Raw genomic sequence first — 15,837 nt, 5'->3', positions numbered from 1 at the left:
TTAATATACCCAAATAAAATAACACTAAAACATAATGGACTAAATGATATTTAAACTATGAGAAAAAATAGATTGGTACAAATTAATTTCATACTACCTATAATTTAATGAAGTATTCTTGATATCCCTTTCTTGACATTACTTGAATGTTTCTTAATCTATATAACATTAACTTATGGTAAAGTAAAAGATATACAATGTAATGATATACGATATATATATATGTTTTTTTACAATAGCAACACTGAATTCGATTCATGACCTCATGTATACTTCTCTAGTTCCACCATTAAGCCGACCCTGCAGGGGTTGATATACTGTATATAAACTAAAATTTTAATAGGTAAAAATATGGGGGAAAAACAATAAAGAAATCAAGTGAAATTTTATCTTAACTAAATCGCTGAGTAGAAAAAAAAAATTGCCCGAAAGATTATGACCTCTTTATTCATCTTTTGATGACATTGTCCTATTCGATTTACATAACTGGGAAACTATCTAATTTCACCGAAGAAAAAAGAAAAGAAAGAAAGGAACAAAAAAAAACTGGAAAAAAAACTATCTAAAGAGCTAATATGATCTCGGGTACAAAATTTCTAAGCACCGATTATCTCTGCCACTAAATCATCTAACAACAATCTCTCAACTTCCCTGCCTATGACATCAATGTCATCTCTCAAGTCCAACCACTCTGATTCCATAACTAGCACCTTCCCCAGAGCATCATCCTTCACTTTTCCGTCGCTCACTAACATCCTCAGAAGGCCATCTCGGAACCCATTCTCGATCAAATTAGAACCAATAACATTTTTGGTCACTGGACCCACCCATGGTAGTGCATGAGTGCATTGCTCATTGATCTTGACAATTCCCAAATTAATACGGTCAAAAAGCAATCTCCTTTGAGACCTTGAGCAAGTAGTCCAATCACCATACCTCTTTTCAAGCTCATCAAAAACAGATAGACTCACAGGGCATTCTAGGGAATGCCAAAGTTCCGAAATTGTATCTGGCTGAGCTCCATCAATGCCAGATTCAGACAAGACATCAATAATGTAGGAACACTCCCAGCTATCTTCAGTCCTACGCAATCCTTTGTCCTCTAACATTCCAGTAGATCCTTCCCCACCATCTTCATCACTTACTATCATGGGCCCCTCCACATATTCATCAGATTCCAACTTCAGCAACTGGAGTTGCATTCGCAGCCCTATCAACAATAGAAGGTTCGTTAGAACAAAGAAACGGGAAAATGGCAGGAGTCTCAGACAAACTCAAATGATCAGGAGAAAACTGATCGGCCCTTAAAACATCATTTCATCAGTTAAGCTTCAATAAGATAATTTATGTAAGCAGTAAGTTTCAAAACAGTCTGATTCAAAGGACTGACTAATAAAGGAACTACACACAACATTAACATAGCAGGATAATCAAAATAAATGTCAGTCTCAGATACCCAGTAGCTCAGCACTGAGAATTTCAAAATGAAGGAAATAAAAGATTGAGTAACTAAAGGAAAACAAATATGGATCCAGACATAGGATGCAGATTAAACAACATTGACATTGCAAAATAATTAAAATAAATGCTATGTTCAGTTACCTTGTAGGTCATTATTCAGACTTTCAAAATTATCAGAACAAGATGACGCATCATCTGTAAACGAAGGCTCCAGGACTGAGACAGGACTGGGCTGATCAGCATCTTTACAGCAAGAAGCTTCAAGTCCAGGAACAGGAACGAGAGGTTCAGGGAGGACTGAACTTCCACAAGATGAACAAGCTGATAGATCCTGAAACATTACAACATATCAAGTAAGAAAACACACAATGAAGCTTGGAAACTTTTATGCAATTCATTAATTACAGGCCAGCATATTAGATTATGAGAAAATAGAACTATCCTCTTTAGGAATGCATCTACTACTGCATTTAAACAGTTCTGTAAAATATTAATATTAATAGCAGCAAAATGAACTCAGTTCTGTATTAACAATTTCCATTTTCTAAAACATTCGTATGACGTCAACTGGTGAAAGAACTAAGAATAGGAAGCCAAGTAAGGCTGAAGCAGACAAAAGAGATAAAAAAAAGAAAAAGGAATGCCATGACAAGTGAATAAAATGGTTAATTGGCTTCATGTGATATAAGATTAACATCAAGAAACAAATCATTGATCTAATGGATACTGTGAGTAAATTGTTCAGTAAACTTAAGAAAGGTGGCCACAGCATTATCAGTATAACAATAGAAAATGTTAGAAACTTTACCTGCTGTTTTGAATTGTCTAGGTCTGCACTACTGTTGTCTTTTATCAAAAGGTGAGAAGATGATTCAGGAAGCACCTTAGTAGAAGGTTCAGACCAAACTTTACTTCCATTTGTCACATCGTTATCAACATCAGCAACTGCATGTCTTACAATCTCAGATGAAGATTCACTAGCTAGAACCTCAAGCTTGGGTGAATCTTTGAGACTGATTTTCATCTTATTCTGAATTGATGAATGCAAAGACCTAGACTTCTTGTGACCAGATCTTCTCCTCTCACGTCTGTGAGCATCCTTTGGCACCATAAATCGCTCATCAAGAAGTGCTTCAGTGCGCAAGAATCTTCTAGGACTTCCAAAGGCAGTAGATGAAGACGGAAGGGATTTTGACCGCGACAAACTACCAATGCATCCGTCCTTCCAACCATCCCTGCTGCTGATACCCAATGGTTCAACCCACTTAGCAGGTTGACTATTGGGAGTACATTTATCATGGAAACCTTCCCCACTAGCCATGCTGTCCGAATTAGAAGCCTTCAATTTCATGTCAGGGATGGCAAGCATTTCAGCCAGCGTACTGCTCCTGCTGATGCCTTGCAGCTCTTGAGACTTGTGTGTCATTTTCCACCTCTCTGATAGTCTCTTCTTTGCCTCTCTACTGACAGAAGATTCACTAGAACGGGATGATCGCCTGCTGCGGTTGTTTAAGTCAATCGAATTCCCCAAAGTTGCAGTTGTTTCCTCAGACTCCTCAGGAGATTCATTCCCAGAAACACTACACGAACTATCATCCCCAGCATAACCTCTAATTCTAGAGGTGGAAAGCTTCATGCTTCCATTGTTAAGACTAATTTTCATTTGCCTAGTGACTTCCTTTGCAATTTCTCTAGATTCAAAAGAATCTTGCCTCCAAGACCTGGCACTTTCAGGCAAATTTGTCGCTTGGCACAGTTCAGTGTCATTTTCACACCCTGCCAGAAAATTATGTGAAGAACAAGGTGATGACACAATTCTGGTACCATTCTGCACTTTTCCAAGATTAGGTTTCAGAAGGACAATCTGTGAGGTGACTGCCTTTTGTTCATATTTAGCCTTAAATTGAAGCTTTGATGATTTTGGTGAACTATGCATCACATGTCTTTTGTCAAAATGACACGGATAACCATCATGATGCTTCTCATGAGATGATCTATTGTAGTTTGACCGTGTTTTCTCCCAATCTGACCTCAAATTGAAGTCATGTTCATACTTCTCAATATCCATAGGTTTTACATAACCATAATGTGATTGGACAGGAGCAGCTTGAAGATCATTTAGATGCTTTTTAAACAAAGAATCTGGACGCTTAAAGTATTTTAGCAGAAGATCCTTGTTAGAGTCCAAAACCTCAAGTGTGTCACAGAAATCCTTTGAAGACTGTAAGTCTTGATGAGTTGCAAGTCGTTTGGCATCCATGAACTTCTGTTCAATGAATGAGATTTCGGCATCAGTGGTCATCAAGTCTGCACACCCCTGTGATGGATACCTATGGCTCTCTACCTTTGGAATCTCTGAGACCTCAAATACATCCTTAAATTCTTGGTGATCCTTTGAGCTTCTCCTAGACGATTGACCATCATATGGCACTCCTTTGCCGCGTGTTCTCTCTAATTGTGCTGTCTTCTGTTGGTTTTCTGACAAAGCCTTATGCTGCTTATTAGTAGGCTGCTGGAACGGCAGCCCATCAAGCCCCATCAATCTGGCAATAACACCAGGTGATCTTCTTTTGGATTCAGCTTTCGGTGACATCTCTTCAGCTAATAACTTCTTAATCGGAGTTCCAAACAGCTGTTTGGAAGATCTCCACCCGAATTTAGATGAGAACTGCAAAATTCAGCAGATATGATCATAAATGTCAGTGTTTCTTATTCCTTTTTTTACAAATAACCATGTATAGAGAAGAATAATAGGCAACCCCTCCACCGTATTAAGAAAGTCTCTTCATTCATAAATGCTATATAACCTAGATCATGACCAATTGTAGAAAGAAAAAACAAACAGAAAAGGAAAAACTAACTTACTGAATCCTTGTATGCAACCCCACCACTGGATGAACCAGGATCAGGAGATAGATTCAGAGGTTGTCGCTGTCTATGAACCTCTTTGTTCCCTGGAAACGAGTTGTAGGACAACATTAGCATCAAATTAAGGTTCAGGAGCATATACGAGAAAACAAATAAATCATGCCGAGAAAAAAAAATTGGAATTACTAGAATCAAAGTCAAGGCAATGAAGCAACCAGGAAATTGTTGTAGAAACATGAACTGCTTATTACAAACGAAAGAAACGATTGAAAGAATAGAACCCCATCATGCTCCACTTGAAGCATGAAGCAAATAAAAGAAGCAAAAGGGGGGAATAAAAAACTCATTTTTTGAAAACCCACCGTAATGTGTGATCACAAAACATCATACATAACCGAATAAAATCATTATGATAACGAACGAAATCATACCGACTACACCGCAGGTTAAAATTAAAAAGAAAGTAGCATAAATTCCGGTCCTTATAATCATTATTTTTACCATGCCGCAGACTAAACTGGTGAGAGAAAACGACTTAGTTGTTTTTTTTTTTTTGCAGAGATTCCTCCAGTTTCAAACTATTGAAAATTTATCTCTAGTGGACTAATAAGTTAAAAACCATTGTCTCAGTGAAAGACCGATCCTTACTGAAAAGTAGTAAAAAATAAATATTTAATTTTGACAACTCAAATTTAAAAATTAATAAATACAAAAACTGGTATCCATCAGTAAAAGCCAAAAATCATACAGATAAAAAAAACGTAGAGAAATAATAAAAAATTACACAAACTAAGACTCAAATTAACAAAAATATTTTCTTTAAAAAAAAAAGATTGTACATTTGTCTGAGAAAAAAAAGTAAGAAATGAAGTAGAAGTTGAAGTTTCAAATGCGGAAATTCTCCAAGTGAAGGAAGCAGCTTAAAAAAGAAAAAAGAAAAAAGGAAAGAGAGAGTAGAGTGACCTTGAGGAAGAGGTGGTTGAGGTTGGTGGGTGGAGGAGGGTGCTGCGTTGGACTTGCTGTGGCGGGATTTGTCCATCACGATTCATGAACAACGACGAAGAAGAAATGAGGATCGAGGAGGCAACAAACCGAAACCCTAAGTTGAAAAAGGTAGTGAAAAGGGGGGAATGGAGATCCCTGAAGTGAAAGAGATTCAGTATTTAGCAGCTAGAGATGGAGATGGAATAGAAAGTGAGTGTTGCGGTTGTGGGGATGGGTAAATAAAAAAGAGAAAAAAGAGAGGAAAAATATTAAATTGAGAGAGAGAACGAAAGGGGTGAGCATTAATGGAGTTGAACTGAAGGAAGTGAGAGAAAGAGAGAGAAAGTGTGCTTTATGTTTTTGAACATTCAAATAGCGAAATGCAGTTACACACACTCTGCGCGGGCAAGTGGGGGTGGCGTGATGCGTGTGAGAGTTCAGTTGAGTCCACCTTCCTCGCACGTGTCACGGACATTGGATACCACCTTCGTCTCCTTATAATTCTTCCTTGTTTAAATTTATTCTGAATTTATTATATTTGATTTTATGTTAGAAAAAAAATTTAATTTTAATTTTAATTAAAGAAACTTTTGGATTAAAAATTGTGTATAAAATATTACTTCAAACTTAATTTTATAACTAAAACATTCAAACAGAAATTACATCATTTTAAAATTAATTTAACCAAGATTTTATAAAATAATCTTTAGTGAAAAATGCAGCCTATTCTTGTAATTATTAATTAAGTATTAAGTGTTTGATGAGATTCTACGTGGTCCTCTAATTGACGTAAAAGCTTCTAATATGTTTATGAAGTTAAATTTTAAATCAATGACAAAATAATGAAAATAAAATTGTGTATTAAATACGGAATTAGGTATTGAATTTTTTAATCAAATACTTTTATTTAATATATTTTAACACAAATATTCATATGAATAGTCCAAACATCTATTAAACTTATATTACATTAATTAAATCTCATAAATATATTATATTTTAAAAATACAATATATTGATGGCATTGATGATTACTTTGGTTTTGTTATTATGTTGTACATGTAAAATAACTTTGCCAATAGTTTATTTTTAATAAATAAATTGATTTACCGCCTTTGAAGAGATTTCATGTTTCAATCATATTTTCATCATCTAATCGATATCTTATTTTTCTAACATATATATTTTTGAAGAGATATAATTTTATATGAAAATTAGTGCATTTAATAAGTATATTACATTTAATCAATAAATATATTATATTTAATAAATTTAAAAATAAATACTAAATAATAAATAGGATATTTAATGGCGTGATTAATAAATACATTAACTAATACACATTTATTTTTTTATTTAAAATGTTTTATATTATTTCAAATCTATAATCAATTGACCACAACGGCATACAAAGGCGGGAAATTTGACAAATAAGATGCAATTTATATTCAAAATTACAAAAATATATTTAGTAACACGGCTTAAAAAAAAGATGTTACTTAACACGAGTTTTTAATTTAAATTTTAAGAAAATATTAATATAATAATTCATATTTTGAAACATGACTTTTTAATACAAAGTGGTGTCTCAAAACATGACTTATCCATATTTATAAAAAAAAAAATAAAAAATTTCATTTTGATAAAAAGAAATGGCCAAAAGCCATAAACATTTGTGGATTTTGTTAATTTACCTTTAAAGTATTGATAGACCATGACTACACATTCTCTTTTTTCAATTTCATGTTTGAAGTATTTTAATATATAATTACATTTTCAAACTAATTTTTTAACAAAAATAATGAAAATAAATTATATGTGTGTATATATATATATATATATATATATATATATATATATATATATATATTATATTTTTAACATATATATTCATATGAAAATTCAAAACATTTTAAAAAAATGTAGCAAATTAATTAAATCTAGTAGACATATTATATTTGAAATATACAATAATTTAAATTATGGAATATATGTCTTAGTTTAAATATACTATATTTTAGGTATTAAATTTGGTTATAGATGCATTTATTTATTAATATATTTTGAAAATACACAGAAATATATATTCTCGTATGAAAAGTCAAACATTCATTTATATTTATTAAAGATATATTGTATTAATAGATATAATATTATATAATTAAGAGATATTTATTTATTTTAACATTTATATGCACTACATTAATAACAATAAATATCCTATTAAACAGGATTGTCTAGGCCAAAGCGATATTATCTTTAATCGGTTCTTTTTCGTTTTTGTTTTGTTTTGTTTAATCGATATCGTTAATAAGGAGAGAATCATTTGTATACATTACAAAAAAAGTTACCCACATTAAGTATTTTTCCATTTATTCGTATATTATAATATACAAATAAATAATGCTATTAAAATAAAATGAAACATTTTATCTATTATTATATTATTAATATAATTTTCTTCATTGTTAATAATTTAATTTTCATTCACTGTCAGGATGAATTTTTTAGTTTCAATTAATTAAAAGTATAGATGACTTTCAATATAAATATTATAAAAATCAACTATGCTCTTCTCTTTGTGAAAATATTGAAAATCTGTTCAATGTGAACAAATTTCATTAATATTATGTGTGTGACGGATAAACAAATGTTTAAACATCGGTGTGATGATTTATATAAGGTGCGTTTGATTTAGATGATGGAAATAAAAATAATAAAAATAGAAGAAAAATATTTAAAATAAAATAAACAGGATTTACAAAAAATTCACATAATTTATTCTATATTTCTTTTATTTTTCTCTCAATCAAACATTGTCTTAAATAAATATACATGTTGTCATATATAATAATTATTTATGATTGAATATTGGTAAAAAAAAACTTATATATACAATGATCAATATATTTAAATTACATACCCACAATGATGACAAAAATAATAAGAACTTATATCCTTTAATCAAATAATATGAGATTCGAATCTTAATTAATCATTGAGTATAAAATAAATCATGTTTAAAAAAAAAATACTCGCATCATATATACTAAGGGTCCCCAATGGAAATTTCTCACCACTTTCTATGAGAAAAAAAGTGTATTTAAATTAGATAGTTAATTTTTACTTAACAGTTATATATCAACATACACATTTCCAATATCTAATATTTTTTCCATTGATATATGATATTTCTATTTATAATGCCATATTCTAAAATCAAACAGAAATTAATAACATTTAATCAAAATTGGGTTATTCGGGAATCTTTTGTACACAACAACATTCTAATTTTGAAGAATAATATAACTATAAGCTTCATAACTAATTCAATATAATATTATTACCAGAATAGCAGGGCACAATTATACACGGGAATTTTAAAAGTCCAAAAGTTTGAAATTTAACCTTATCATTGTTTTCCATGTAGATGTATTGCAAAAGAAAATATTGTCATAAATCACAATAGTATCATTTCTAATGTAGTGTTTCCATTACTGTTATATCTGCCTTACTAAAATATCCATTTTTATCAGACATCGTCTATTGTTTTAAGCATGCAGCATGCTCCCCTTTTATTAATAAATAAATAAATGAGATATGGAAGGTGGCTAGAATACAAAACGTAAGTAGCCAAAAGAATCTTTTATAATTTTGAATGCAAGCAGCTTCTTCAACACATCATAGCAATATTTGGCCAAAATCTTATGTTTTGTTTTCTTGTCTTATGATTTTTGTGTTGACGCGCTCGATCATTTGTTTTGTTTTCTGGAGACAAGACTGATTTGTTTTTTCGTCACAAGAATTTGTGTATACGCAAGGACAGTTTAACTATGTAAAACATTTCATTTCAGACCCTAGCTAGGAATTAATGAAGTTTTTAAATTTTTTTAGTTTAAAATATCTCTCAGTATATATAACACAAGTGTAACTAATAAAAAATGGTTAACAAATCTATTATATATACTAATAAATTTGTGAGTAAATGATAATATACAAATCACTATGCATATATTATTTAATTTATCATATGAGAATATAAAAAATATCATAAATAACATAATTTTTTTCTAATAAAAATAATTTACCTTTAACAGACATTCTTATGACATCGGTTAAAATATTTGCCTAAAAAAATGTTTTAAGTGTCACTGCATGAATATGGAACGTCATCCGGGAACAGCGTGTTGTGGACAAAACGATTGACGTGTAAGATTAACGAATTTAAGGAAGTGTAACGAAAAAACAGACCGAATGAAAACTGATTGAAAGCCAGATTAATGTTTATAAAAAAAATAGAGTTAATTAAATTTTTAATCTTTCAACTTTTTCATACTATAATTTTTTATTGTTTAAAATATTTTTCCTCATCATTTTTATTCTGTTTAAAACATTTTATTCATTTTTAATCTCATTTATTTTTATTGTTAAAAAGTAAAGTAGTCTCAAATATAAAATAAATAAGAGAATAAAAATTAATAAAACAAGGACTAATTTTGAATGATACAAATAAATAGAATTAAAAATAGATAAAAAATTCAGAAAAATTAAAATTATTGACAGACTAAAAATTATATAAAATATTTTAAGGAACTAAAAACTTAATTAACGAAAAAAATTAATTGACAATTTTAACACTAAACTAACGAAAGAAACAAACTATTGAATCTAACAAAAATAAATAATTTAAGTACAAGGGGAAGTATGGGAAGTATGAAAAGTGTAAAGATAACTTGAAAGACCGAATTAAACGGTGCAATAAGAAACTTAATTAAACAAGAGATTAGTAACAAATGTGATGCCATTGAATAAGACGGAAACTTTGAATAACACTAAACAAATCTTAAAAGTACAGGAAACCAGAAAAATCAAAAAGGAATTTATTGTATATATGCATTAAATTTGTAAAAGACATTACATTGAATTTTAATAGAAGTTACAAAAAAGTTTAAGAGGATGGCTGAATTCAAATGCATGTAGTTACTACCACTTTTAATGTAAGATTTCGTGTGTTCTTTAAAGCTGTCAATCCTGTGCATAACTACAAAATTGATAGTCATATATAGACTAAAACTTTAAATGCTTAGGCAACTAATTTGCTGTGTTATCTGTCCTTAATAAACTATACTATACATTCAAATTTAAAACTCAAAACCTTATGCTTAAATAACTTCTGTAGACGGCTATTTTAAATCATGATAATTGCTGACCTGTGTGACTACCCTAGCCAGCATTTTAAATTACTCTAGTAATTAAGAACCATTAATTGTCAACATCAATTCTTCTCAAGGCTTGATCGACAAAGATTAATTTGATAATTTCAGCTACGGCAAAATCTTTTCAATTATAAAGCAGTGATGGCCACAGATCTTACCAACAATATTGCCTCGACGATTTCTTTAATCAGTTGGCCGTATTAATTATTAATGCTTGCCGAAGTTTTCTATCAATGGCGTTTGGCCAACTCATTAGCTTATTATTATTTATTTATCTTAACCACCAATCATTTTACATTGCACCCAACACTTGTCAATCTGAAAGTCACAACGATTTACGTTAAAAAATGAAAACTGTAACTATTTTTATGTAATTATTGGTCCGGGAACAAGGCACGTATATACAAATATACAGTGTTCTTTACTTACGTGGTCCGGGAACTAGGTTTTTTTAAGCAAATATATATTGTTATCGTGAGTACAAAATAAATTATAATATCATTTCTTAAAGTTGAAATAAATTACATATGACTTTTATCCGTACACTATTTATGTTTGAGTTTTAACTTAACTGTATTTTTAGGATTCGAATTCAAAATTATTAAATTAAAAATTATACACTAACCTTCCGCAACTTATATAATGACATAAGGTTAATATAAATATCTCCTGATTTCTTATATTGTTATATGAGATGAGAGTTCAATATAATGTAAGAAAGAGAGAGAGATGTCATACGTAATTATATATTAAACTTGAGGATATTTGTATAATTTTTCCTAAAAGATGTAAACCGTAAGCATACTCGAAAGTAGAAAATTTATAAGCGGAGTACTAAAATCCTCAATTTTACTTAACTTATATAGGGTGGTATCAATACAAAATAAAGCATAGTAGGACAGATCATTACAAACACGATCTTGATTGATCAAAAGGAAACTCACAGCAGACAATGCATGTCCACAAGGCCAATATATAGACACTAGGACAAACCATATAATTGAATCCAATTTGCAAAATTAAAACCCACTTTTTACGTTAGAAAGCTCCACAATGCATGCCATAATGGTATGGTCTTCCATGCAAAAACAGTCATATGATAAACTGAAATAGAGACAAAGTGAAGTCATTTTAGTAGGGCCACAAACAAAAATCTAATTGAGGACTGCATAGTTAATTTGACACTATTTTCAAGTGTGTATATATGCAAATATGCATAAAATATATGTAGGAAGGATAACAAGGATCGAGTGTCGTTAAGATTAAAACCGAAACATTTGAGTGATGTTTAATTAAACCTCAAAATGAGTCAGGAGCCCCTTTTTTGTGTGTTTATTTTTGAAAACAAAAAAGCTAGATGTTTTAAGAAACAGAAATCAATGCAAACTACAGGCCGTTATTTTCATGTTTCTTTTTTTCACCGCCCATTTAGGAGTGCAAGGGTGCTTATTTAGGTATCATCTTGACTTACACCTATTTGTTTCGTATACTTAATACAGTATATTGGAAAATTATATTTAAGGAAAATACTGTATATCTAGTACAAAATAAAAAATCGTGAAAATATTAAGAAGGAAGTAGAAAAGGACGTATACAGTCACATAAAAATCCTTTACAAGGACCCTATTATCTATGGTTACTTATCCCTACTTTTCATACTCACTTTGTAACAATACTTTCTCATCACAAAATACAACTACTAAGTATTAATTAATTGGTAGAAAATTCCTTAGTAAAATAAAGAGAAAAGGGGCATAGCCATTAAATTCTAGAATAACACGATTGCTTCTATTTCCAGTCAGTCAGTAGTTTTATATTGTTGGATATATTAATATTGCAAGTTATGTAACCATATGCAAGTGTCTCCATCAATTCGATTTTTTTTTTTTGTTAAAATTCATATAAAAATTATATATTCTAACTATATTCTAACTTTTAATGTTGGGAGAGAAACAAACTAGCTAAAAGCTAGGGAGCATATAGGCATGTATAGTGATGATTACTATTTAAATTGAACACTCCAAAGTCAAAAAGGCAAAGAAAGAGCCCGGCAGCTGGTGCAGGCCTCTACATATACTTCTTTTTTCTTTTATCTTCATTTGATTTCTCTCTTTTATGCAAGAATAAGTCTCATGAGTCCACGTACCAAGAGGAAAAACATTTATCTGAGTGTCCCGCAATAATGCAATATATATATATAAGCAAGATGAGAAGTGAGATGATTAAATAGTAATCCTTGGATCAAAATAAAATATTTAAATTTAATTATTAATTAAAATTACACGTGTATTTTCAAAATTGAAAAAGCTAACATTAAATATAGTATTTTTCTCAGTCTTAGGAATACACCTTATATGCCCTATATATATATAGCATTATTGAGTGATAGGACTATTTAGCGCGGCCTTTACTCCGATGCCAAAGTTTTTGACTTATTAAACGGGTAGGAATCATTGCACAAATATTACAAGGACAAGTTAAAACGTGGTGGTTAACAAATTATGGGGCTAAACTAGGGTTTGCCCGATTGACTTATGAGACCATAATTTAGCATGTGTAGTGTGCGATAGCTCTGTCTTGCTTCCTTTTTTTTATGGTAGGGGCATCTTTGGTTTCAGTGTCCTCTCTATGGATCCAAAGGAAAAGACACCATAACAATAAAGATAATTTTGTCCCCAACACCTTGAGACTAAAGTTGCCCAAAGCATTCTATGGTATCACAATGATTCTTCACCTTCTGTTCCTCTTCTTTAATCAAATGGCTCTTCCTATGGAAGCGTGTGAAAGCAAAGAGGCCTTTAGCCCCCACCAACCATCAAATCATAATCATATATTATCTATAATGATATATGGACGCTTGTTATGATGTAAACTCAAACAAAAAAGACTTTTAACACACAAAATGTTATAATTTAGCATCTATTAAGAGAGAAATAAAAGAAAAAAATACAAATATAATAAATAATACGGTATATATGATAGAAAGATAAATAGTGAAAATTGAAAAGTGTTGAGAAAATATTTTTAAAAATAGTGTCTAAAAATTATTATTCTTATTAAAATTCTTAATTTTGCAATATCATATTATATATCTTATTCATGTTTATATTTCTTTCTTTTATCTGTTTCCCTCTCTAAGGATTTTTTTATATATATTATAAGTTTTTCTGTCTGTATTAGATATTTTAAAATAATGTTTGACAGATTTTGGAATGAGTAAACCAATCAATATTGGCTGGCTTTTATAGTTGTTGGCTCAAATCCAAAAGGTTGATCCAACTGACATTGTGTTATTCACAAGCAAATTTAGACAGACAGATCAAGGACTGGAGAAAATTACAGCGTGATTGGCTACTGGATCTAAGGGGTCAAGGATGCATGCATGATGGATGAAATATTTTTCCATTAAAATGGTTTAAAAAGAAATTAAACAAATAAAAGCTTAAAGCGATTTGCCTAATTAATGCGATGTAGGCCCAAACAATTATGACTTTGAATGGGGTAAGAAACTTTTTGACGAGTATTTTACAATCATAATTCGGAAAGTAAAGCAATACACTTGGCTATTGCCCATGGCAACACCAAATCACTAATATTAGAAACTTTAAAGTTTATTAATTAACCTTGTGATCAATTTTATCCCTGGACGGATTTAGTGTCGTATTGGAAAAAAAATACGGGGATGTGAAAGTTTGAAAACTGAAAACTAAATTAAACTTTAAATATGAGTGGCTTGAATCTAGCTATGTCACATCTTGAATTGTACGAAAACCACTTAGAGTTCAGTTAACCATCTTAATCACTTCCAGAAAACGTATTACCTTAGTGGCCCATAAAATAGGGTTGCCTAAAACACTTTGAAATCATGTTTAGTGCTAAGCATATAAGTCAAACACATACAATATTGTAAAATGTAAATGCGAATCGATAATTAGAAAGATCTTCCAATAAGCTGCACTTCCTTATTCTTCCTTCTATATATGGTGTGTGTTAGGTTAGGTACCTCTTTCATAGGCAACTTTATCTATTTTGATTATGCATAATTTTGCCATTCTTTTGTTGAACATCACCGACTGTTCGTAACTGCCGCGCATAACTTTGATAAGTACTTCTAAATAACAAAAGGTTTTATGTGCCAGGATTGATTATTCAAGACGTAGTAAATAAGTTTTTAAAATATAAATGACTTAGTGAGAATAGAAAGACGAGTCAAATTATCTTATATTATGGAATATCATTTAAATTTTATGCTATTTTATTAATCAATGATGAAGTAGTTCAAGATTGTTAGATTACGATACTTAAATTAATTAATTTTGGTTATGAATTGAGTTATTACAACCTGAGTTAATAAGTTTGGGGTGTTTCTATTTAGTTTATATTAATTATGGATGACATCCACACAAACGGATATTATTAAAGTTTTGAATTAATTAATTGTGACTATTGAAATTGTAAAATATTGTGAACAAATATGGCTTATGAGTTATGATGCCAGTGCCACAATGATATTTTCTAAAAACAGTTATATATACTAGCTTTACAATTTCAAACTCAGATATGATTTTGTATAAGCAAAATTAATTATGAAAAGTATAAGATATATATAACACCGCCCATGTAGAATTATAAGAAAAACTCAGCCTGACAAGTCCGAATACATGCAATAAAATCACAAAGCAAGCTAGATTATTCTGCATGGGGCAAATTAAATGGTGGGTGTTGTGATGTGTGTCCCGTGCAATGCTACCCGTTTTGACACTGGTTTGAGCTCTAGAGTTCGTGGGATGCAATAGCTCAGTGTTACGTGTATGTGTGTTCCGGAGACAAACAACAGGGACAGTGTGTGAGTAATTTTCTGGGTGCAGAAAAGTGTATGTATGTATGAAAGTAACGAGAGTGAGTGTGCATGAGGTGCTTGCGATTTGTGATGTGTCTGTTAATGTGTGTATGGAGAACTGAATGTGAGTGTATTTGTGAAAATCAAATGAGTGCCCCCCCCCCCCCCCCCCAGTGGTGAGGAAATCAAATGAGTGGTTTATCTAGAAGAGGGTCGATTTGAGTGTGTTTTTCTTTGTTGCACTCCTGTACTGTTGGTTGTGCCAGAGGGGGGGTGCAGGTAGTAGTTGTTGTCTGGTGTCTTTGTTAGAGTAATGGCTAAAGGAGGAGACTATATATTAGTGTTGTCATTTTATTTCACATTGTTTTAAACAGGAATATTTATTATGAAGTGATTTTGGATTGATTTCAAGTGGATATATGTGATTTTGATGTCTCTAAATTCAATCTCAATAATGACAGTTTCTCT

The 15,837-nt window shown here is 30.8% G+C and overlaps 1 protein-coding gene across 2 annotated transcripts; it reads right to left on the bottom strand.

Annotated features, from left to right (window-relative positions):
• Positions 1–421: 421 nt before the first annotated feature.
• On the bottom strand, positions 422–5,657 carry LOC114382716. Of its 2 annotated transcripts, none has more exons than XM_028342296.1 (5): positions 5,293–5,657; positions 4,327–4,415; positions 2,270–4,129; positions 1,603–1,792; positions 422–1,210 (listed from the first exon to the last, which is right to left on the bottom strand). In XM_028342296.1, exons 1-5 carry the CDS (start codon positions 5,366–5,368, stop codon positions 597–599), a joined length of 2,829 nt encoding a protein of 942 aa, XP_028198097.1. In that variant the 5' UTR covers positions 5,369–5,657; the 3' UTR covers positions 422–596. The 2 variants fall into 2 exon arrangements, with proteins under 2 accessions (XP_028198097.1, XP_028198099.1); XM_028342298.1 differs by lacking the exon at positions 5,293–5,657 and adding an exon at positions 4,516–4,945.
• Between the last annotated feature and the right edge of the window lie 10,180 nt (positions 5,658–15,837).

The sequence above is a fragment of the Glycine soja genome, chromosome 13 (assembly GCF_004193775.1).
Source record: "Glycine soja cultivar W05 chromosome 13, ASM419377v2, whole genome shotgun sequence".
Taxonomy (NCBI): domain Eukaryota; kingdom Viridiplantae; phylum Streptophyta; class Magnoliopsida; order Fabales; family Fabaceae; genus Glycine; species Glycine soja.
The sequence above is the reverse complement of the archived record's forward strand: the minus strand, read 5'-3'. Positions and strand labels throughout refer to the sequence as shown.

Excerpts from the sequence above, each read along its gene's own strand:
- LOC114382716 (XM_028342296.1), bottom strand. The coding sequence starts at position 5,368 with ATGGACAAATCCCGCCACAGCAAGTCCAACGCAGCACCCTCCTCCACC. Across the intron at positions 1,793-2,269 it reads TAGACAATTCAAAACAGCAG|GATCTATCAGCTTGTTCATC; the intron begins GTAAAGTTTCTA and ends GTAATGTTTCAG. Across the intron at positions 1,211-1,602 it reads TCTGAATAATGACCTACAAG|GGCTGCGAATGCAACTCCAG; the intron begins GTAACTGAACAT and ends TATTGTTGATAG.